Source organism: Peromyscus californicus, unplaced genomic scaffold (assembly GCF_007827085.1).
Source record: "Peromyscus californicus insignis strain IS unplaced genomic scaffold, ASM782708v3 Scaffold_12__1_contigs__length_115047231, whole genome shotgun sequence".
NCBI classification, from domain to species: domain Eukaryota; kingdom Metazoa; phylum Chordata; class Mammalia; order Rodentia; family Cricetidae; genus Peromyscus; species Peromyscus californicus.
This window is the reverse complement of record NW_026294413.1, coordinates 62,852,242-62,877,391: the sequence shown is the minus strand read 5'-3', so window position 1 is coordinate 62,877,391 and position 25,150 is coordinate 62,852,242. Positions and strand designations below refer to the sequence as shown.

Genomic DNA, 25,150 nt, shown 5'->3' with positions numbered 1-25,150 from the left:
CTGGCCGGTCAGCCCATAGTGTATCTTGCTCAGCAGTCTACAGCCATGACCCCATATTTGAAACTGTACAAACGCCAGTGACAGGATGAAGCATTAGCCATCCAGCCCAGACCTCATCAACAATGTCACAGTCACTTATGGACAAGATCTGGGCGACAGGAGAAGAGGACAGAAAATGTGCAAGCCAGTTGGGGCAGCTCTCAAGAGCTAGGGGCCAATGGGTGGTTTGAGGGTAGAATGGGCATGGGACAAAGAATGGACAGATGACTGAATCCTTCGGTGAGACTTCCTGGCTCAGTGGGCACCCACCTAAGCAGGAGGCTCAGCACTGGAGGAATATCCCTGCCCCTCTGCTTACAAGCTGGGTGACTAGAGGCATCAATCATCACTCTAAGGACCAGTTTCCTTCTTTGTAAGGAGTGGACAGCGCTCCTTCTGACTTTGCAGTATGGTTTTGGTGACAGTACGGCCCACAGAAAGTGTCTAGCTAGTACGAAGTGCTCATTAAATGGCTTGGCCAGCAGAAGCACTGAGGAGCTAGAGAGGGCGGGTTATGCTTTCAGCCCTGGGCTCCAGTTCCCCACAGAAGAGAAAGGATGGGCCACGCGGGGCCTGCGGTCACTCTGATGTAAATAGCCTCTTCTAGTCTGGTTTCTACTGCTGCAATAAATACCACGAACAAAAGCCTCTTGGGGAGAAAAGGTTATTTCAGCTTACAGTTACAGTCTATCACTGAGGGAAACCAAGGCAGGAGCCTGGAGGCAGCAGCTGATACACAAGCCATGAAGGGGTGCAGCTTACTGGTTTTCTTTTTGTGATGTGCATAGCTTGGTTTTTATACACCCCAACCATCTGCCTGGGGTAGCACCACCCACTGTGGGCTGGGCTCCCATATCAATCATTAATGAATAAAATGCCCCACAGACCTGCCTACAGGCCAATCTGATGGAGGCATCTTCTCAGCTAAGGCTCCTCTTCGGGGATAACACTCTAGCTTATGTCAAACTGAGAAAAAAAAAAACAAAAACATAAAAACAAAAACCAAACAACCTAAGTAGGACACAGCCATGCAAAGCCTTCCTGGTTGCAAGGCCACTTAATGAACGATCCTGTCCAGTAACTATTCAGTGTTTACAATGGACTGGGCATCACTCCCCAGGAACTTTATGCTTTACATTTTTGTTTCTCCAGCAACACTAGAGGATGTCAAGATTCTCCGATGGCAGCTTGCAAGTTACTGGCAGAACATAGACAATGAACATATCCGGAACCCAAGGCACTGGGTCTTTGTCATCGCTTAGCTTGTGGGCATTGAAGCCAGCTACTACACACACACACACACACACACACACACACACACACACACACACACACACACACACACACACACACACGGAGGTCAGACGGTTCCTGTGGGTGTGGCCTCACCACACTGGCACTGAAGCAGTGAGGCTGAGGAAGCAGGGCTGGCATCAGAAGTGACAATGGCCACCTTGGCCTGATCTTGACAGCACTGACTTTGACGCAAGAAATAGTTTGCTTTTGCCTTCATTTATCTGTCGGCAAAACAGGTTTCAGCTATTTGCCTTCTCCACAGAAAGCTAGTCAAACTATAGGAGTACTTTTAAAATACTGTAGAATTATCACCTGCTCATATATGAATGCTGCCTTAGAAAGGAGGTAATTTTAAACGAATCATAGAAATAAACTGGCGCATCATTCAAATGTCTATTCATTGATAACTTTCTAGTATCTAAGCATCTGCTTAAAGAATAAATGGGAAGTACGGGGTTGGACTCAAGTGACAATGGGTGGGCTTACACACGAGGAACAGAAGTAGTAAGATGTCCGGGAGCCCTGACACACATGCGCATGTGCACAGCACACCTCAGTGGGGTTTTTGGTAAAAGCCCAGGAGATGGTTTTGAAGAACCAAGTCCCCAGGTCCTGGCTTCCTGCCAGTCTCTCCAGTGTTTCCCAGCCTAGGTTTGCATTCCTGGGGCCTCAGTTTACCCCATTGCCCAGATGAGGAGACAAGACACACACAGACATGCTTTTATCACAGAACTGTAGACCACGGGCTATAGGAGCATGTCAGATGTTCCAGGTACATTAAGATTAAAACTCTATTAATAGCAGGGCATGGTGTGCCTGCCTGTCATCTAGTACAGAGAGAGGGGCAAGAGAATAGGGAGTTCAAAGTTACCCCAAGCTACACTGCAAGATCCTGTCTCAAAGCAAGGCAAAAGAACAATCCCCATAGCTACCTATACTCATTACTTGGAGTTTTGAAATTATGGTACTTTTTGTTAGTTCAGTTTTTAAATGACAGATTTGTTGAGACATAATTCACATACCATACAAGTCACCCACTGAAAGGGTTGCATGCCAGTGGTGTTGTTATAGTCATGGAGTTGGGTGACTATCTCTACAACTGATGTTAGAACACTGTCACCCCTAGAACAAACCTGCTAGCCACTACCGTCACCCCACATCCTTCACGGTGCTCCCCAGCCCTCAGTCCAGGCAGCCTGGGTTGGTTTTCCATATCTGTGGATTTGCTGTTCTGGGCGTGTGACTAAGGTGACCACCGGATGTGCAGCCTTTATAACAGTTCTCTTTGATTGAACACAATATCTTCCAGGTTCCCCAATGTTAGCAGATATCAGCATTTCCTTCCTTTTTATGACTGAGTAATAGTTCATTGTTTAGATCTACCCTATGGTGTTTATCCACTCATCAGTTGATGGATATTTGGGTTTGTCTGAAGTCTTTCTGGAGCACTGTAAGAGAACACCTTCTGGAGTGCTGTAGGTCACTTAGAAAAAAATAAATCATTTCTCATGGGGCTGGAAGTGAGATGTCCAGGGTCTAGGTGGCAGAGAAAGAGGCCACAAGAGGCAGCCTTCTTGCTGTATCTTCATGAAGGAAGAAACACTGTGTCCTTCCATGGCAAGAAGGGCAAGAAAGGGACATATTCCCCCTGCCAGTCTCCTTAGTCAATTCAGGAGAGAGAACCTGTCAGGACCCAAGGCTAACGCACCACACACATTTACACCAGAATTCTGGAGGGGACCAACTCAATACATAGCAGGGTTGTCCCAGATTTCTGGCTACTGTGTGGAATGCTGCTACAAACATCGGTGTATCAGATTTTTGTATACACAACATTTTTCAAATCTCTTGATCACAGGCTCGAGCATAGAGCTGTTGAGTCTATGGTATCTGTGCATTTAACTTCTTGAGGAGATGTCAGCTCGTTTCCTAATGTGGCCCCCAATTCCCACCATTCACATAAAAAGGTTTCCATTTCCCCACAGCCTACAAACATGTGTAACTGCCCATCTTCTCATCTACAGCTGGCTTCTCCAGTGGGCATGAGTGGATATGGTTTGGGTCTGCGGCTCCCGATAGGCAAGCAGCTTTACTGCATCTCTGCCATTAGCTTGTATTATTAGAGAACATCTATTCAAAGCCTTTGTTCTTATTCAAATTTTCTTTCTGAATTATTGAGTTGCAGGAATTCTTCATGTATTCTTGATGAGAACACAGTGAGTCGGGTAGCTCTCTCTGCAGAGACCCAGACCCTAAGGTGCCGCGAAAGAAGCAGTCTAAAACCAAACACACATATGAAAAAAAAAAATAAGAAGAATGTCTCACATCTCTTCAAAACTGAAAAACTTTTGGGCCTCAAAGACACCATCCAGAGAGTGAAACGACAGTTACAGAACAGGTTGAAATGTTGGTAAGTCCCACACATGACAACAGATGTGCTTGCCTAGACACATGTGGACCTCCCAGGACACATGCCAGTGAGTCCATGGAAGTTCCCCCCATTCACACCTTCTGTCTCGTGTGCTCTTACCCTTCACCACTCTATTCTCCTCTTGGGACTCCCCGGGCCTCTCTGCAGAGGTGGGGTTCGGGGTCGGGGCGGGGTGGGGGGGAGGTAAAGGACCAAATCTAGAGCTTTGCTCACACAAGGCAAGCACACTATCGCTGAGCTACATCCTTAGCCCTGTCTCTGTTTAAAAATACCATGAGATGGTATTTTTCAAACATTTATGGGGGGTGGGGGCGGGTACAGCATGGCATGCATGCAAGAGGACAGCTTGTGGGCAGTTAGTTTTTTCCTTCCCCTGGGAGGGTCCTAGGGTTCGAACACAGGTCAGCAGGGCTTGGAGGCAATCATTCCTACCTGTTGAACGATTCTACTGGTCTGGATGAAGCCTTAAAAAAAACAAAAACAAAAACAAACAAAAAAAAAACCAGGGCAAGCTCCACATAGTCAGGAATCTCTGCTACTTTCTCCTCTGACCCACTGCAGGGACTGAGGGAACGCCCAAAGCTGCATGCAGTTCACGGGGCTCCCCTTTTGTGAGCTGCTTGTCAGTCCCTTTGTCCGTTTGTCTCCGTGCTTCTGTTCCCTAGTTTGCAGGAACTCTAGGTTTTCAGGGCACATCCCTTGGTAAGGGTGGCTGCTCTCTGTCTTGTCACAAGTGCCTGGAACAGAGCAAGCTCAGAGGCCGTAGAAGGAAGGAGACAGAAGTTGCAAATGTTGCCCAAACATCCTCAAGTTCTTACCGCTGTGCTTTCAAGTTTGGAGGGAACAGAGACGTGCCTTGGAAAACATTGAATTAAAACAACAGAAGAAATGGCCCAACTCACCCGGGCAAGCAGTCCCCACAGACGGCGTCACTGGTGTGTGAGCAGTTGGCCCTCTGAAAGCGATTCACTAGCGCGCAGTCCACACATGGCTTGCACTTCTGGAAGCCCCAGTCCTCCTTGAACCTGTGCGGCCTGCAGGGCACACACTGTGCATCCTCTCCATAGCCGAAGCCACATTCCTGTGGGGATTAGTGGGTAAAAGACAGCTATTCATACTTTGCAAGCTTGAAAAAGGAAAGGCTGCCGGATAAAGAAGACCCATCGAGGCCCGCCTTCCTGGGCACAAAGGCAGCCCTTTCAGCAAGTTCAAATGTGTCTTCCCTGGCTAATAATCTCTCTTGTGACCTACCCAAGTGTCCTTAGCCATCCACTTTATTCCAGAGGTGGTGAGCATGTGCATAAGAAAAGGTCTCCCAGATTCCCACTGGGGCATTAGGGCAGAATTATGGCACTTTTCTTCTCTCCTAATTAAGTCAGCCATGTGACTGCTCAGAAGCTGAAGCCAGTGGAACATTCAGACACTTGTTCACCCATCAAGGCAGAAAATAAGCACATCACTATCAGCAGTGCAGCCTCAGAAGATAAAGGCAGCTGCGTGAGAGATTTCATAAGCCTTAAAACGCTGACCAGCTGAACATTTTCTGTGACCGGAAGGGTTGTTAACGATCTGTTCAAAGAGAGTTCAAGTGGTACTAAGGGTCACAAGCTAGAGCCTGGACTGTAGCTCAGAGGTAGAGGGACTGCCTAGCATACAGGATGCCCTGGGTTCAATCCTTTGTACTGCAAAGGAAACAAAACACCCAAAGGCCTCAAGACTCAGGTGTGATGCATATCGGGACACTGCGTTGACTTTACAGGATGAATGAAATAAACGACTCTGGCACCCAGAGGACTACTTCCACAGGTTCAAGAGCAAAACAAGCTAGGGCAATCACAGAACATGACTGTAATGCAGTATAAAACCCAGGGTGCAGCTGTGTGTTCAAGACCAGTTGTTCAATACATGAGGCTGAGGTCTCAGCTGGTCTTCAGCATACATCAGAATCCTGAAGAAGTAGGCTCTAATGCCAGCAAAGGAATGGACTTGCCAGTGAGAGCAAGCAGGCACAGGGCAAAACTTCCTTCTTCCATGTTCTTACATAGGCTGCCAGCAGACGGTATGGCCCATATTAAAGGTGGGTCTTCCCATCTCCAAAGACCTGGTTTAGAAGTGGGTCTTCCCACTTCAAATGATCTAATAAGAAAAAATCCTTGACGGTTGTGCCCAGCCTCTTGGTTTTTTGCTAATTCCAGATGTAGTCAAGTTATCAACCAAGAATAGCCATCACAAGTCCACCCCTTGTCAACTTGACACACAATCTTATCTCCTTATGACCTGAATAATTTCCAAATGAAAACAATAACCAGGTCATAATTACATCTAACATGATAGAACTATCCCACGTACAATCGCAAACTCATTATATATTTAATCAGGTCATAATTATACCTAATATGATGTAACTGTCCCTCATAAGCCACAAACACATAATAAACTTTAGAATAGGTGGCAATGTACCTTGAGGGACATTCTTTTGATATTTCAAAACTTAAATATGATAACCACTGATGGTCTCTTAATTGATGTTGTATTATATGATAAAGATAACAAGGAAAGAAAATACAAATATCTGTATAAACACATTCTTAATAAAATATGACAGAAACATTCATATCAACTATAATCATTATTTCTGCAAGTGGTTATGTGGCCTTAGCTGGTATTTGTAACTACTTTTTCCTACTACCCATTTCCTCCACCATCAGCAAGTACCTCAGCAGATCTAGGCTCTTTTCCTGGAGGAGTGACCCAAACCTTCATTTCTGAGGGGTCTGTGCCCTTTGTCATCCTGCCTGGATGGATTGGTTGTTGTAGTTTCCCATTAACATCACAGGACATGGTAACACCAAGAGATGCCCTAAATGATCTTCTCCATGCCAGACAATCTTTCTTACCTCCATTGTAGAGAATCAATCCAATTTACCCTTGGTAATCTGGATCAATCACCCTTCCTAACACTGTTATTCCTTTCTTAGCCTGTAGGTTTAAGGGCATCAGAAGCCCAAAGTGACCATGGGAAGTCTGAGCTTCCCGTTCAGTGAAATGTTTGTTGTGGCTCCAGCAGGAGCACTACCCCCTCTAGAACCAAAACTTCTAGGCCAGCAAAACTTAAGGTTGTGGAAACAGGAAGTTATAACTTTCCTAGTGGGTCACTGAGGCGATAGTGAGTGGAACTATTCCCTTTTCCACTTGATTCCTGGACCCATGGATTCTGGCTATGGGAGAAACTGCATCCTATGTTAGACCTTGATTCAAAGCATATACCACCTTCTGGAGGATCCTGCCCCAGCCCTCCAGGCTCCTGCCACCTAATTGACATCGGAACTGTGCCTTCAAGAGGCCATTCCATCTCTCTATCAGGCCAGAGGCTTCAGGGTCGTGGGGAACATGGTGAGATCAGTGGATTCCATCATTGTGTGCCTACTGTTGGACTTCTCTGGCAGTGAAGTGAGTTCCCTGGTCAGAAGCAATACTGTGTGGAATACCATGACAGTGGAGAAGGCATTCTCTAGGTCCACAGATGGTAATTTTGGCAGAAGCATTACATGTAGGAAAGGCAAATCTATAATGGGAATAAGTATCTACTCCAGTAAGGACAGAGTTGTTCTTTCCACTGAAGAAGTGGTCCAATGTAGTCAACCTGCCACCAGGTTGCTGGTTGATCACTCCAAGGAATGGTGCCATATCTGGGGTTCAGTGTTGGTCTCTGCTGTTGGCAGATCTGGCACTCGGCAGCAGCTGTAGCCAGGTCAGCTTTGGTGGTAGAAGTCCATGTTGTTGAGCCCATGCCTAACTCCCATCTCTGCCACCATGGCCACTTTGTTCATGAGCCCATTGGGCAATGACAGGAATGGCTGGGGAAAGAGGCTGACTGTCCACAGAACAGGTCAACTTATCTGCTCGATTACTGAACTCCTCCTCTGCTGAAGTCACCTTTTGATGAGCATTTACATGGGACACAAGTATCTTTACATCCTTTGCCCATTTGGAGAGATCTATTCACATACTTCTGCCTCAGATGTCTTTCTCACCAATTTTCCAATCATGTTTTTTTCAAGTCACTGATGATCCAGCCAATCCATTGACTATGGCCCATTAATCAGTGAACCAGGGATAAATCCTGACCACACTGCCAGGGGCCCCTCAGACAGACCCAGCTACACAACTGTCTCCCATATGCAGAGGGTCTAGTCTGTCCCCATGCAGGTTCCAAGCTGTCGGTCTCCCATATGTAGAGGGTCTAGTCTGTCCCCATGCAGGTTCCAAGCTGTCGGTCTAAAGTTCATGAGTTCCTTTGAGCTTGGTTCAGTTGTCTCTGTAGATTTCCCCATCATGATCTTGACCTCCCTTGCTCACATAATCCCTCTTCCCTCTCTTCGACTGGACTCTCGGAGCTTGGCCTGGTGCTTGGTTGTAGATCTCTGCAGATCAAGATCCCTTTTAACTGGACTGGAGAGTTAAGGTATACTTGAGGGAAAACTGTAAAGGTATATTGCTGGCCTTGCCAACTGGAAGCAAATTGCTTCTGGTGGTCCTTGAGGACAGTTACTGAGAAAAAGGCCTCAGTAGCTGCACACCATGTGCCAGGAGATGTGCTAATCTGCTCAAGTAAGGACGCCACATCTGGTCCAGCAGCTGCAATTGGAGTCACTACTGGATTGAGTTTTCAGTCGTCAGCTGTCACTCTCCATGATCCATCTGTCCTCTACACTGGCCAGACAGGAGCGTTAAAGGGAGATGTGGTGGGAACCCCACCCCTGTGTCTTTCAAGTCCTTGATGGTGGCACTAATTTCTGTGATTCTTCCAGAGATGTGATGCTGTTTTTGATTCACTAGTTTCTAAGGCAGAGGCAACTCCCAAGTCTTTAACCTTTCCAACCATAATAGCCCTCACTCCACAGGTCAGGGAACCAATGTGAGAATCCTGCCAGTTTCTAAGTATATCTTTCCCAATTATTCCTTCTGGGCTGGGGAAATAACTGGATGAGTTTGAGGACCACTGCACCTACTGTGAGCCAGATTTCAGCCAAAACTCCACTAATCTTTGGCACGGTGGCACATGCCTTTAATTCCAGAAAGTCTGATTGTTTCCTTGCCCTAAGTGTACAGTTATCCTTATAAAAGGCTATAGGTCCATCTGGGGAAGGCTAGAGAAAAGCTAACAGTAAAACTCTTAGGTATTTTATTAAGGTCCTTCCTCAGGAGAACCTGGCTGTCTCTTCAATCAAGGAGTTCTGGGTCTTCAAACTGACTCAAATCTGGAAACTGGTTACAGGTTGAGATTCCCTTTTCCCATGATCCAATGTGGCCTTTCTTCCATTGATTTGAGAACTTTTCCACTTACACAGATCAAACAGAAAAGCAGTAGGCTTCTCATGTATTTCATGGCTGGAAGCACCATGATTGATTAGTCAATACCAAAGGTCCACACAAGTCATGTTCCCATAAAAGTCACTTTGCCCATCACGGCTCAGGCCATTATAGACATTGCTTTGTCTGTGCTGCCCATCACAATAACTACAATCCACTTGCCTTGGGCGCGTCTGTGCTGCCACCTGGCCCCTGATATTTGGGGCCCACTTAAATCCATTGCATTTAATTCATCCAGCTGAGCAACAGCCTCTCCAACCCTAAGGTCTGCCATGAGAAAAAGGGTGATGATAAAGCTCTTCAGATGTGCTGGTGCCCCTCTCACCATTTTGGGTCTTATAGGATCAGTGAAGGGCGTGTCTTCTGGGCCTTCCCATTGCGGAGGATTAGATTTTACAGTGTGCCCACTCTAGCATCACAGTTTCCCTGAGCCTTAAATCCCTCATCAGCACTAAGCCAAGCGATATCAGGCATCTCCAACAGTAGGCCATCTTTTGATAAATGCTTCAGCCAACCATTCAAACAGACTTTTGACACCTTTTTTTTAACTGTATGAGTTTCCATATTAAACCTAGAATATCGACTTAGTGGGCCCATATCAATAAATTCAGCCTGATCCAGTTTTATGTTCCTTCTACCCATTATCTCACACCCTTAAAATCCATTCCCACATACATTCTCCAGACTTCTCATTAAGATCTTTAGCACACCTCCTCATGGAGCACACTTTTTATCTCCTCTCTAGAAGCCGGTTTAGACTTCAGTCTGGCTATATGTCTGGAGGTGACTATTGGTGGGCCCTGAGGGGCATCAGTATTGTTTTGCTAGGTATTTCCTTTGAGGAAAGTCACTGTTGGTTTAGCAGACAATGAAGGATTAATCTCCTCAGTCCAAAGTGGAAAAGGGAATATTTCAGGATGTTGGGGTGGGAGCACATCTTCTGCTAAGGGTGGAGAGACTACTTCCTCAGGCGAGATAAACCCTTGATAATCTGAGTCTCGGTAGGATCCTCCCACTCATCTCCATCCCACATCACAGGGTCCTGTTCTTTACCAGTTAATGCCCTTACTTCAACCCCTGACATCCTCCAAGGCTGAGACTTGAATTTTCTCTGTAATTCAGCCAACCTCATAATGAGGGCTTCAGTTTGATTTTCTGCAACTTGAGCTCTGTGGCTGCTGGAGGGAAGATTCCCTCCCAGTCTAAACACACTTTAGACTGCTAATGTGCATCTGGAGCTGGTCAGCTTTATCCCTGAGTTTACTGTCATCCTTCGCTGTATTCTGAGATGCTTGAAGTTGGTCAACTTAATCACTGAATTCATTGTCATCCTTCACTGTATTGAGATGCTTGAAGTTGGTTAATTTTATCACTGAGTTCATTCTTTTCCTTTGCCAATTTATCCAGAAATACTAGGAGCAACCAACCAGCATCACCATTTTTTCCCACACATTGTTAAAAGTTTTATATGCAGAGTCACCAAATCCATTGCCTCTCACCATTAGTGAATTAGGATAATCAAATACATTTGTCTCCTTAAGTTTATAAAATAGTTCACACACCATGGGCTTTCAATACTCTGTGAGCTTATGAGAGGCTTCAGTAACTGGAGAGGCTTCAGTAACTATAGGTGTTGGCAAATTGGACGCTTATTCCAGATACTTAAAAAATTCATCTGTATACTTCTATTGCTCTAGAATCACTTCTGGTACCCAAATCTGTATTAGTCAGGGTTCTGTAGAGGAATAGAATTTATAGGATATCTATATATATATATATATATATAGATATATATGTATATATGTGTGTATATATATATATATTGATATATATATATATGGGATTAGAGTGGCTTACAGGCTGTGGTCCAGCTAGTCCAACACTGGCTGTCTACAAAAGAAGGTCCAAGAATCCAGTAGTTAGTTGGTTGTTCAGTCTATGAAGCTGGATGTTTCAGCTGGTCTTCAGTATACATCAGAATTCTAAAGAAGTCGGTTCTAATGCCAGTGAAGGGATGGACTTGCCAGCAAGAGCAGAGCAAGCAGGTGAATGAAAACATCCTTCTTCCAAGTCCTTTCTATAGGCTGCCAGAAGATGATGTGGCCCAGATTAAAGGTGGAGCTTCCCACCTCAAAAGATCTGGATTAAAAGTGGGTCTTCCCACTTCAAATGATTTAATTAAGGGAAAAAAAATCCCTTGCAGGTGTGTCCAGCTGCTGGGGTTTTAGTTAATTCCAGATGTCAAGTTGACAACCAAGAATAGCCACCACAGTAAGTATGGCACAGAGCTAGACCTGCGACTCCACAGAGAACATCACCCACCCGCTTGCCACTTTGCTTCTCACAGCAGAACTGCTTCCCAGAGGCACCCGTTGCCTGGCCACATACGCATGCACACTCTGTAACATCCTTGGTTCTCAAAGTCCAGTTTTCCTGATTCTTTTGTTAATGTGCTGTGAAAGGTTGAGAATCAGGGGACATGGTTTATGTGGTTAAAAACTAGAAGTTGGTGGATTCATGTCCAGCCTGTCAGCTATTGGAAACACACTAGTCCTTGGTAACCCCTTAAGGAAAATTTGCCTCTAACTTTGAAGCCAGAAAATCACTAGAGTATCTGTTAAAAAAGAATCACGATTCATGACTTTTAGACTTTCAGCACATCTGTTAAGAATTGTGTCCAAATGGAAGTGTCTTTGCACAGATTCTCAATACAACCAATAAAATCCTGATTATGAAGAGGACAGTCCTAGCACTCCTGGGTTCTTACTCCGTGAGAATTTTATAAAGTATAAAGCCACACTCACTCCCAGGGAGGGAAACATCTTCCTGCCGACAATGCCTGAGGGGAAGGCACTTCAGAGAAGTGTTTGCCTTCTGCCATGACGGCTCACCTGGCCACTGTGCCAAAAGCTATGCCACAGGGTAGAGACTGCAAACCGAGAACACTGGCCATCAGTGTTAGTGACATTAAACACAGAACCAGCTTAAGATCTGAGACGATCACTTTTGCAGAGAGCGCTTAAGCAAGGCCACAGACACAGGCAGGGTACCCCAGAGCAGGGATAAGGCAAAATCCCTTAGAGCTTCGTTTCTCAATTGTGGCCCTGAATGCTGGAATATAGGTCCAGCCTGTGAAAAAAAAAATCTCCGTTTGTCCATAAAGTTTCATCCTCATTTTTGTATAAAATCACTTACTGGCCAAAAAATTAAACCCGAACCAACACTAAGGTCAGACTGCCTGTGCTAGAAGCTAGTCAGTCATAAAGGATGGGCAAAATCAACCCAGCATTCACTAATTAACACCTTCCCCTTTGGGATAAGTGACACCCCCCAGAACCTTTGTCCTCTCGGTTTTTATGCCTCTTTGAAATGCATTTTTGTTTGGGTTTTTAGACAAGAGTTTCACTCTGTTGCCCAAACTGGCTTCTAATGCCAGTCAGTTCTCTGCCTCAGCTTCCCACAGGGATTATAGTGTGAACCACAACACCCTTCCAATGTACACATCCTGCACACACTCCAGAGATATTTAGAGAGGGAAAAGGTAGAAAGTCCATCGGCGTCTCTCTTCCCAGGGTTGGAGACTGAACCCAGGACCTCTATAAGCTGAGCAAACGCTTATCTCTGAGCTACATCTCCAATCCCATGGTTAGTTGGTGTTTGTTTGTCTTCAGGAAGTATCTCACTAAGCACTCAGGCTGCCCTTGAACTCACTCTGTTTCCCTGTAGTCATCTATCACCCCTGAGCTCTTACAATCTTTCTACCTCCTCTTCCAAGACGATCTCTGAGCCTTGAGGGGAGGGAGGAGAAGTTATAGAGGGCTCATTTATGGCTGAGCACCCCCAACCTCTTATTCTCTGGATGTTGACTGGTTGTGGGTCTCTGTATTAACTTCCATCTACAGCATGAAGAAACTTCTCTGATGAGAGTTCAAAGATGCACTGGTTTGTGGGCATAGAGCTGTTACTAGGAGTTGACTCAATACTATGTCCATTTAGCAGAACAGTAGTAGTCGATTCTCCCCCTAGGGCCTGTAACCTACCTAACTTCAGGTTTATAGCCCTGCTAATGGGGCCAGGCATTGGTTCTACCTCATGGCACAGGCTTAAATCCAATCCAAGAGTGCTTGGTCACCTCCATAATTTTGGTGCTGCTCTTGCATCAGTAGGCATTTCTTTATTCTATCTCACAGGCTAGGATGATTACTTCTCTCCTCTGATATAATGCATTGCACCTTCTGGTGATACGAAAGCCAGCCATAGGGCTGAATCCTCCCAGTCAGCACCAAATGTTCTTGATTCAAGTATGTGTTGTCTTCAACAACAGGGTCTTATGGTCAAGCTCTGGAGGATAATTATGAGCAATGGTAATGTTTAGAGGTCTATGGGAACCAACTGGCCAACAACTCCAAAAATCCTTGCACTAGGATTTGTATTTTCTAACATAGGGTTATCCACTGTCCCCGTTATGGGGTAACTCCATTTAAACTCATGTATGTATATGTGTATATGATGCATATATTTTTGAAAGCTTCTTCAATAATAAGTTTCCATGACTTTTTCAAAAGGCCTTTAGTGTTAGTTTTCCCTCCCCATGTTCCCTCCTTTACCCTACCCTCCCATCCCCCACCCCATTTAATCCCCTTTATATTTTTTCCCCTTTATATCATTGCATTGTATCTTCCTCCCTTGAAAGCTCCTCTCCCCTACGTCCTCTTCAAGTTTCCTAACCTCTACCGGTATTCCAAATGAAATACACATATCTGAAAATGCAAAGCTAATGTCTGTATATGAAAGAGAATGTGAGACATTTGTCTTTCTGGATGTGGGCTACCTCACTCAGGATGGCCACTTCTAGCTCCACTCATTTACCTACAAATCTCATTTTTCTTAAAAGTGGAATAATATTTCATTGCATAAGTGTACCACATTTTCATTATCCATTCATCAGGTGATGGGAATTTAGGCTGTTTCCAGTTTCTGGCTATTCTGAATACAGCAGCAGTGAACATGGGTGAGCAAGTGTCTGTCTCTGTAGTAGGATGAAGCATCCTTTGGGTGTATGCCTGAAAGTAGTGTGGCTAGATCACGTGGTAGATTTATTTTTAGCTTTTTGAGGACCCTTCACACTGATTTCCATAACAGCTGTACAAGTTTGCATACCCAATAGCAGTGAATAAGCGTTCCCTTCCCCCACCCAGCAACACCCAGCATTGGTTGTTATTTTATTGTTGTTCATCGACACATTCTAACTGGGGTAAGATGAAATCTCAAAGTAGTCTTGATTTGCATTGTTGGGGTGGCTAAGGATGTCAACTGCTCTCTTCATATGGAGTGCTTCACCTACATGAGGTCCTGAAGCAAACACAGACGGCACAAAACAAGGCAAAAACCTCATGCATGATTTGGAGAACTAACTCATAAATTAGAATTTCTTTAATGTTAACAGAGGCTGTCTCCTGGCCAGTTGTAATCTGTGATGCTCTGAACTCTTTTTTTTTTTTTTTTTAATAATTCTACCATTTATAGTTCAGTGCTTGCAAAAGCATCTATCCCCCTTGAAATCAGAACAATCACAAAGATAGGCATTCAGAAGGAATTTCTTTGGACTGTGAGGGGTCTTTGCAGGAGGCCATTGTTCAGGCTCCGGTGCTTTGTATGGGGCTTGTGGCTATGCTGTGGACAGACTCATATTTTTGCTGAGCACTTCTGTTGCTGAGAGCACCAGGAGCTTACAAAGTCTTTCTCTCTGAGTACAGAGGGGCCTCCCCCACACCGTCTCTAGGGATCAAAGCACTGTACACGTGACACTCGGGGGGCGGGTGCCACATTGTTCACATGAGAAGCTTCTAGTCAAAGGCTCCAGCCAGAGCAGTGTTTCAAAGTCAGGCTTTGATCCTTGCAGCCAGGACTGCCAGAGACCCATGTACAAGTTAGAACACAGCAGAACGGGGAGGAGAGAGGGGAGAGAGGCAGACAGAGGGGGAAGGAGAGGAAGAAGAAAATGTGTGGTAACTGGAGAGAAATGGGGCTCACTCTTTCTTGCCAGGATTTGAAATAAGAAGCAAAAAGGATGTGTTTTCCTACATTGGCTCCCAAACTGCATGGATCGGTGTGCCAGTTCTGCCGCTTGTTGGCTACACCATTCAGGGCACTTTGAGCCTCAGTCTCGTCATCAGTGAGATGGGAAGAGTGCTATCTGCCCGACGGGGTTGTTTTGAAGAATAAATGGGAAAACATATAAAACCTAAATCAAGCACAGTGGGCACTCATTAAACAAATTATACCGATGGCTATTATTATTTTGGATTTGCTACAAACCAATAAACCAACTTTCCTGATTAAAGTTTAATAACATATTTTGGATGGTGGAGGCAGGGAGGTTGTGAGTGCAGGCCAGCCTGGGCAGTATAGTGAGATTCTGTCTTGTAAAGAGCTCGTCTAGCATGTGACGACTCTGGGCTCAATCCCCAGGACTGAAAAAAGTGGGGAAGGACAATAGTGCTCCATTGAGAAACACAGTTAGGCTGTCTAAACCCAACTTTTTCTAGTTTACCTGAAGCATACTACTTTCCACCTGACCTATCTTATAGGGAAAAAAATATCCTAAAATGCATTACAAGTTTTCTACATTGAAAAAAAAAATCTCAACCATCGTTCAGTGCCAGTGGACTTCAGCTGCTGAGTCACCTCAGCACTGTACCTCAGTGCTGTCTATGCTGGCGGCTGTGCTGGCCTCAGGACCCTGCCAGGCAGCCCACTGTCACTCCTGGCTCCTGCTGGGGTCATTTCCTCCACACCCCACCCCCTCCCACCATGAAGAACCAGGCAAATCATCCAACTGGACAAAAAGATCAGCAAGAGAGTGGCCAGAGGAGCGTGTGCCTGTAATCCCAGCACTCAAGAGGTTAAGGAAGGAGGATGGACAGGCCTCTGTAGTAAGACTCTATCTCAGAAGACAAAACGGTGACTGAAAATCAATAAGAGCTTTGAGGGGCTCATTTTTAAAAAGAATGGGTATTCTAACATAGGGAGATCTTCTATGCTTTTTTCATTCTGACTACCGAGAGTTTGTACCACATAAGCACCATTTTGACCAATGTGTTCATGCCATACAGTTTCCCGTGTCATTTATACCGATTATTTAATAGAATGAGCATTTCTTGAATATGCATGTACATATATGTATATATGCACATGCATATGTATATACATATTCCATTCTACACTAAGTTTAATTGTACAAAAAGAAGCAACCAGGCTCCGGTTCCTCACACTTAGATCTCCTTACTGGATACCAACTTACTGTGTTTGAACTTACAGATTCAGGTGACAGCAAGAGTCATTTTCACTGGGTTGTGTTTAAGGGAATGAAAACCTACATCCATGCCAGCTCTTGTGACGCACACCCTAAATTCCAGCACTCTGGAGGCAGAGGCCAGAGCATCTATGTGAGTTGGAGGCCAGCCTGGCTTACATAGCGAGTTACAGGCAGCCAGGAATACAAGAAGAAATCCTGTCCCGAAAAAAAAGAGAGAGAAAGAAAGAAAAAAAAGAGAAAGGAAGAAAGGGAAGAAAGCCCACAGCCAATATAAATAATAAAATAACATTCATAAAATAACATTCATGAAATATATATCATATAGTCTACTGGAAACTCTATCAACTTATTGGGGAGAATTTTATTTAAATATATTTTCTCTAAGACTTATTATTTTCAAAAAATAATCTTAGAAAACTTGCCTAATATTATTGTTAAAAATAGCCGTAGTTCATGGCAAATTAATAAACTAATGGTGTTAGCTCAGTGTATAATTCTACACATTGAATTAAGTAGAAACTTTGAATTAACTGGAAATTCAGAGAACCTGTTTCCAAGGAATGAAATCAGGTCTGCTGTGGCAACATCTCTGAGCAGTCACACGTCCAAAACACCATAAACACAGTGCACTGTAATTAGTCATAATCCATGCTATCTGTAAACAGCACATAAACATTAAATTACCCCTAATATACACGTCTGCTTTGATGTTTTTATTTCATTCAGTGAAACCAGTTGCTTAAAATGCCTTGAAATCTTCCCCACAAAGGTCAAGAAAGATCGACCAAGTGGAAACGAGGTGAACAGCACCACACAGCCTCCCACCATCCCAATCCACATAGCCTCCCACCATCCCAATCCACACAGCCCCCCACCATCACAATCCACACAGCCCCCATCATCACACTCCACACAGCCTCCAACCATCACAATTCCCACAGCCTCCCTCCATCACAATCTACACAGCCTCCAACCATCACAATCCACACAGCCTCCAACCATCCCAATCCACACAGCCCCCCACCATCCCAATCCACACAGCCCTCCACCATCACAATCCACACAGCCTCCAACCATCCCAATCCACACAGCCCCCCACCATCCCAATCCACACAGCCTCCAACCATCACAATCCACACAGCTTCCAACCATCACACTCCTGACAGGTCCATGACCCATGTCTTTGCACACCTGTGCCCCTCCTTAGCTTGGGACCATGTCTTTTCCTTTGTATATTGAAACCCACTAAATACAACATTTTAAAAAACTTACACAATATGCCTTCTTCTATCTCAGTCCCTAAAATTCCATCCCTGCCACACAAGGGAACACTGGCAATGGGTTTGGGGATGACCTCTCCAAAATACCTGCTCCTGTGCACAGGCTGGGTACACCACTCCACAGCTCTTTGCTGCTTCACATTTGGCACATCTAGGGGAGTGCTCCATAAGTGACGAGGAGCATCCACTGTGTGGATGCCGTGGGATGTGCCTGGCTGGTGCTGTCCACTCACACGGCACCCACATACTGGGCACAGAAGGAATTCACATTTGGCCAGCTGCCTGTACACTGATCAGATCACCTCATTGTACATCAAATGAAAACAACTTCAAATCTTATTCCCTATATTGCTTAACAAAAGGGAATAGTTTCTCTAGTTCCATTCTGCAGCAGGCAGATAAGTAAAAGTATAAGCTGTGTTTGGGTTTAGCTTTTCCACAAGATTCTTCGAGGTCAAATGCTAGGCACAGGCTCCTCTGAGGAGTGCCCTTGATGGGCCTTGTCTACAAGAGCTCCTCTGAGGAGTGCCCTTGATGGGCCTTGTCTACAAGAGCTCAGGAATCTATCAAATCTGTTTCATCCAAACTTCTCTACCACATCTGATCAGGCCCCTCACCCTGCACCGTTCCTGGGGTGGCTCCTGTTCATTCTGGATGGTCTTAGTAAAAATCCTGCTTGGTCAGTTTAACCAAAACCCCCACGATCATTTTTTCTCCTTTCCCATCCCTTGACCCCTGCCGTGCCCCCCCCCCCCACCACCACTCTACAGTGAGTGCAAACCCCTCTCCTATGCTGCTCTCACAGGTAACTTCAGTCACTGTCTGAGGCCCTCCTTTACTGGGGTAGCCCTACGTGAAATCTGGTTTAGCACTCTGCGGTCCAGTTCTGCTCCCTCTTTGACACTGCCCAGGGTGGGAGGGTAGAAAAGAGGATGGAGGGTCAGTGGAGGGAAGAAGGGGAGGAGGGTGAGCATCACCTGCCTGGACTTAGAACTGCATTTCTCTTCTTTTTTAGAGGAGGTTCTACCATAAATACCAAGGGTCAAAATTAATTTTTTGGTTTTAAAATACCCTACCATCTTTATTTTTTAAATAACGATGTGGTGTCGTAAAAGCTTGAAGGAAGTACCTGGCATTTCCTTCAATACCCAAGCAAACTGTTTTATCAATAAACTTTTCAAGTGAGAAAATATATACATAGACAAAATAGCAATGCAGTCAGGAAAGGGATCATTTTTGGGGTTCTTATTTTCCCTCTAAAACTGTATAGGAAGCCATCCTTAATATGGGCTCTCCTCAATCCTTGCACCCACCATAGCAGGGCAGGGAGGTAAATGGGATTGCATGCTGAATAAACCAATGGATGAGCAAATGCTGTTCAAAGCAATATTTCCTGAGGATCCCCTGTTAAAATCAAGCCTCAAAAGAAAAGTCTACAAGGGCTGCAGCCATGGTTCCCTTCTCAGCCAGGAGTCTCCTTAGATGATGTGGGTGTGTGAAGAAAGCAAGGCAGGGTGCCGGGTGGGATGAGCCTGGATCCAGCCCAGCTGCTTCCACCCCAGCTGGCAGCTCTCTCTGCCCAAGATTCTCAAGCCACACTTGGTGGCTATCCAGTAGCAAGATGACTCAAAGTTGACAGTCCCTAAATCCCTTCTCTCTTTTCTGCCTTTGCAAAGCCAACACTTAACAAAACACAGGCTGGTACCACCTACCGAGGAAGGTTCCCAGACCGCAGGGGGCCTCCTAGACCCTCTGTGTCCAGAAATGGCTCCCCAGGGCCTCTCTAGGCCTAACAGCACCATTTATCTGCACAGCCAGTAAGCTATTTATTTGCTTTGGTTCTCTGAACTTTAAAAGTTTAAATGTTAAATTCCAAATTTAAATGGGGAAAAAAAGTTATTCGAGCGCGGGGAGGGGGCGGGGATCAAGGGCATGAAAAATGGAAGTGTCAAATTTGGTTTACATGGCTTTTTAATTTCCTTCAGTAAACCACCACCAAAGAGCTCCAAAAATCTATACTTGGGGGTTTTAGAGAAAAATTACAGGAGGTGACTTGCCGGCTCCCCAGAATGGCTAAAGAAAACACTGAGCAACTTAAAAGACAGAAACGAGGCTTTTTGAAATATATCGTTGAAAATTATATTAATTTTTGGTGACTTTATTCACAGAGATGAGAACCATTTTCAAAAATTAGACATCTTTTTAAAGCCCAAACCTGGACACTCGCCCTGTGGGGAAAGTGGGTTGTTTACAAGAGTTCCTTTTTTTTACATTAACGAAAGTCATCCCAATAATTGGTTAGAAAAGCTTACTTTGAAAACCATGCCAGAGGCTTGAAGCCTGCTTCAAGTGGTTCATGCAAAAACTAGTTTCCTGATTTCCTGCTGTGAGGCGATCATGTTAAAAGCACATTGTTGGCACTCATTCTCTGGGGGGAGGAGAGGCCAGTGCTGGCGAATTCTAGGCAGTAGGAATTAAAAACTCCAATGTGGTTACTTTGGGCAAACAAAAATTGCCCTCTCCCCTGTATCTCCAAGAGTCTAAAAGATGATGAAAACAAGTGGCACTCAATCACACTTACAGTCCCATGTGCCTGGCAGGTACCACCCGAGGGGCCGTGTGAACAGTCTTGGGAGTTTTGACTCTGACATGGAAAAAACATTTTCAACAACGTTAGAAACTTTCAAAAGAGAAATCTATAAGGGGTGTGTGTGTGTGTGTGTGTGTGTGTGTGTGTGTGTGTGTGTGTGTGTGAGAGAGAGAGAGAGAGAGAGAGAGAGAGAGAGAGAATACAACTCGGCAAGCTTAAGTTCCCCAAACAGACTCCAAATGGCTCAGTTATCTGTCACATATTCTTTCCTAAAATATGGTTCTGGGGACTTTAGTAAGCTACAATACTGAAGGCAACCAGAAGCAGCAGAGAGACCTAGGGCTTTGAGGAGAGGAGCGTGGGAACCAAATAGGACTAATGAAATGAGACTGCTCAGCAAGGCACCAGCAACATCATCTGGTGTGGGGAAAGGATGGGGTTAGAGGCTGCAAGCTGGGGGTTCTCATCTGTGAGGTGGGGTCAAGGACAAGGACATTTGTGGAGAGGAAAGATGGGAGGCAGGTAGCTGGCAAGGCAGCTCGGCCTCTGGTGTCAGCAGGTGTACGTGCGTGTGTGCGTGCGTGCGTGCGTGCAGGTGTACGTGCGTTGGAGACCCGCTTTAGAATGTGGTCCTCCGTCAGAACTTCTGGAAGACATCTTAGCAGTCCTCAGCTGTACTCTGCAATTCATAAGCCAGACTCTCAAAGGGCTTCACTTAACTTAAGAATGTTCAGATGAGATAAAACTAAATGTCTGTTTTCTCAGTAGCACTAGCTACTGGGAAAACACATTTCAAATGTTCAACAGCCCCGGTGGTTAGTGGGTCCCAAAGTGGGGGACAGACTCACAGACCTACTAGACAGTAATCCACGGGAGCACCATCCGAATGAAAAAGGTCTTCACTCCAGGGAGCTGCACTACCCCTGACCCTGGCGTGGGGTGGACTAGCCATAATGACAAACCAATCAACTTCTGAGTGAATGTTGTCCACCCCTAAGATGGGAACAATCAGAGTCCTTACTTAGGATATGCAGTACAAAGAGTCTATTAGTTAGTACCCAAAAGTCACATGATAACATTTGCCAACCTATTTTGGCCACATCATCTGTCATCACAGCTGCAAGGTATCTATTATAGAATAACAAAGTTAGGCTGGAGAGATGGCTCAGTGGTTAAGAGCACTGACTGAAGTTCCAGAGGACCCAGGTTCAATTCCCAGAACCCACATGGCAGCTCACAACCATCTGTAACTCCAATCCCCTGGGATCCAACACACTCTTCTGAATTCCATGGGCACCAGGCATACTCATGGTTCACAGACATACATGCAGGCAAAGCATAAAAACAAGTAATATAAAAACATAAACTAACAAAACATACATGAAGAATGGTCCATTTTGCTAAGAGATGTCCTTAAAAAGAACACAATGCAACCTCAGCTCTTTGGGTTTCATGAGAAGTTCTGATAGCTAAGTTCCGGTGGCACAGAAGGGAAGTATGTCAATCAAAATAGCCAACTTAACAGAGCAGGGGTCTCTAAGCAGACTTCTTATCTAATAACAGACAGGAGGTGAAGGAGGCTGAGACCCGCTGGTCCCATCCAACAAGTGCGCCAAGGCACACAGTAACTCCAGAACACCAATCCAGCAGCTACCAGCAGGCCCCAATTACCTATCACAGATGGTGGAAACTTAACTAACAACAGGAGAGCCTAGACACCTTGAGGAAAAACAGAGTTGAGTGTCTTACAATGAAAATTATAATTAGGAGTAATAAAAGCACAGATGGAAAATATACTTATGCCTGCCTACCCCAAGTTTCTCCAACTTTAGTTTGAAAACACAGATACACGCTTGCAGTGGGAAACACATTATGATCCTGGAGTAGAATGCTTCAAACAGACACCTCATCTTGGAAAAAGGAGGGTAGGGGATGCGGCTCAGTACTGGAGTGCTTGCCTAGGATGTACACTGAGTCTGAGTCTAGTGCCCAGCAACACACACACACACACTGGACCTAAGTTATGTCTAAAATAATAAGGTTATCCAGAGGCTCTTATATCTAGGGAGAACAAACTTTATTTTACTCTTTAAATAGAAGTTTAGTGGGGTTTTTTTATTATTAATTTTATTCACTGAGCAAAAAACCAAGATTAAAGACTTTACAAAATATATTACTTATATATAAATTCATAAATGTTCATACTGTTAGATATTAAGTATCTTAAAAAAAAAATACCCAAGGTGGTATATTCATTCAACCCCTGGACAAATGTACTGTGTTTCAGTGTTGGGACAGTAACACAACCAAGCTGTACTGACAGGAGCTGCCACTCTCAAGGGAACACCACAGGCCATATGCTAACATGTCTATGTATTAACATATCTATGCAGCATCGCACACACCTGAGTGCTGTAGGTGCTGCTCCAAGGGCGTTGTGGGAATAGTATGGTTGGTTGGCTGCTTCAGTGCTTAGGGAAAACTGCTACCTAGGTGTCTTAGTCACTGTGACAAAACACCATGACCAAGACAACTTATAAAAGGCATTTAATTGGGCTTACGGTTTCAGAGGGTTCGAGTCCAAGATGGCAGAACCAAGGCATGGTGGTAGAAACAGCTGGAAGTTCACATCTTAATCCACAGGAGGCAGAGACAGCAGTGGTGATGGCACCAGTCTTTTGAAACCTCAAAGTCATCCCCAGTGACACCTCCTCCAACAAGAGCATGACTCCTAATCCTTCCCAAACACTTCTACCAACTGGGGACCAAGCATTTAAACATATGAACCTATGGGGCAATTCTTCTTCAAATTGTCACATCGGGGAAACAGATTCCATCGGAATCTGAAATACAGAAATTCTCTTTTTGTTGTTTCTTTATTTTTTATTTTTATTAATATGTGGGGATTGAACTCAGAGCCTGGTGTATACCAGGCAAGTGCTCTTCCACTGAGACAGCTCCTCAGCCCATATGCTTCTTTAACTTTGGGGTTGTAGGCTCTGCATCTCAATTTTATTGCATTTGAAACCATCTACGAATGTGTGTACGGTACTGAAAGGCACATCTTCTCTAACAGGCCAAGCACACCTATCACGTAAGGTGAATGCAAAGAGCATTGTACATTAGGGAAGGGGTGGAGGACAGAGGTTGTGAAGGGTCCAGATCTGGGTCTGTAGTGAAGGATTGTATGAGCTGGGTAGAAAAAGGGGGACCAGAGTAGGGTTCTTGAGTGAGAACAAGACAGAAGGATGGGAAGGGAGTGCTTTTGGACAGTCAGGGGAACCTTGTTCATTATTTTGAAAGTCTAGGAAAATGGAAGGATACTATTTGCTCATTCACTCATTCATTGAAGACAAATACTCCTGTATCTCATTCATGGTGGCCGTTCAATACAGAAACTCTTAGACAATAGTCTCAAAAAATTGATTGGCATTCATCTTATAAAGACTTCATGTTTTTCTTGTTTGTTTGTTCTTATTTGATACTGTTTTTGAAATAGGAATCTGACACCCAGGCTAGCTTCCAATTCATGATTCTCCTTCCTCAGCCTCCTGAATAGCTGGGATTATAGACATATACCACCACACTCAACTAAGACTTCATTTTGTTAATATTTTGAAACAATGTTGTGTACATGTTTGAGAGTGAGAAATGTGCATGTGTGTGTAGAGGCCAGAAGTCAATATAGAATATCCTCCTCTTATACTCAGGAACTTATTTTTTGAGGAAGGGTCTCATGCTAAACCTGGAGCTCACCAGTTTGGCTAGACTAGAAATCAGCCGACTCCAGGGATCCTCCTGTCCCTGCAACCCTGGTGCTGGGATTACAGGTGCATGCCACCATGCCAGGAATTTCTTTTTCATGTGGTGTCTGAGGGATCAAACTCAGGCCCTGATGCTTACACTCAATGCACTTTACCAACTGACTCATCCTCTTCATCCCTCAAGACTTTGTTTGTTTGTTTTTTTTTTTTTTTTTTTTTTTTTTTTTTTGGTTTTTCGAGACAGGGTTTCTCTGTGTAGCTTTGCGCCTTTCCTGGAACTCACTTGGTAGCCCAGGCTGGCCTCGAACTCACAGCGATCCGCCTGGCTCTGCCTCCCGAGTGCTGGGATTAAAGGCGTGCGCCACCACCGCCCGGCAAGACTTTGTTTTTTTAAAGACTAGTTTTAGGCTTACAGTAAAACTGAGTGGGAGGATTCTGAGATATCAGCTGTAGCCACACACCTCCATCCTCTACATAGCTTCCTCCATTATCAACTTCTTGTGCCTGAATGACACACTTGTTTCAGTCCACTCACTCCACGACCGCTGTTCTATGACCTGAAGCCTCTACTTACTTCTCTCGGGGTTCAGTCCTGGTGCTATACATTTTACAGGGGTGGACAACTCCATATTGACATCCTGTGTCCCATCCACTTATCCCCCCTCTCTTCCCTGACTTATGGCAGATGCCAACCTTTTTGCTATCTCCAAATGGTCACACAGTATGCATGTAAAGGTCTCCATGTCAGCTGGGTGGTGGTGGTGGCGCACACCTTTAATCCCAGCACTCGGAGGCAGAGCCAGGCAGTTCTCTGTGAGTTCGAGGCCAGCCTGGTCTACAGATCCAGGACAGGCACCAAAGCTACACAAAGAAACCCTGTCTTGAAAAACCAAATAATAATAATAATAATAATAAAGGTCTTCATGTCTTTTCATAGCTTGATATCAGTTTTTGGTGCAGAATAATATCTCATTGGCTGGTCTGTTTTCACACTCACCTACCATAGGATAACTAACTGCATTGCTTGCAGGTCTTGGTGATGGTGAGTAAAGCTGCTTC

At 44.8% G+C, this 25,150-nt stretch overlaps 1 protein-coding gene across 4 annotated transcripts in view; it reads right to left on the bottom strand.

The window, feature by feature from the left end:
- The window catches only part of Tnfrsf19 (TNF receptor superfamily member 19), a 98,436-nt gene that overhangs the window by 43,807 nt on the left and 29,479 nt on the right, over positions 1-25,150 (bottom strand). For all 4 annotated transcript variants that reach the window (XM_052733029.1, XM_052733031.1, XM_052733032.1 and 1 more), the window contains exon 4: positions 4,669-4,847. In XM_052733029.1, coding sequence (XP_052588989.1) covers positions 4,669-4,847 — 179 coding nt within the window. The remainder of the gene's footprint in view (positions 1-4,668; positions 4,848-25,150) is intronic.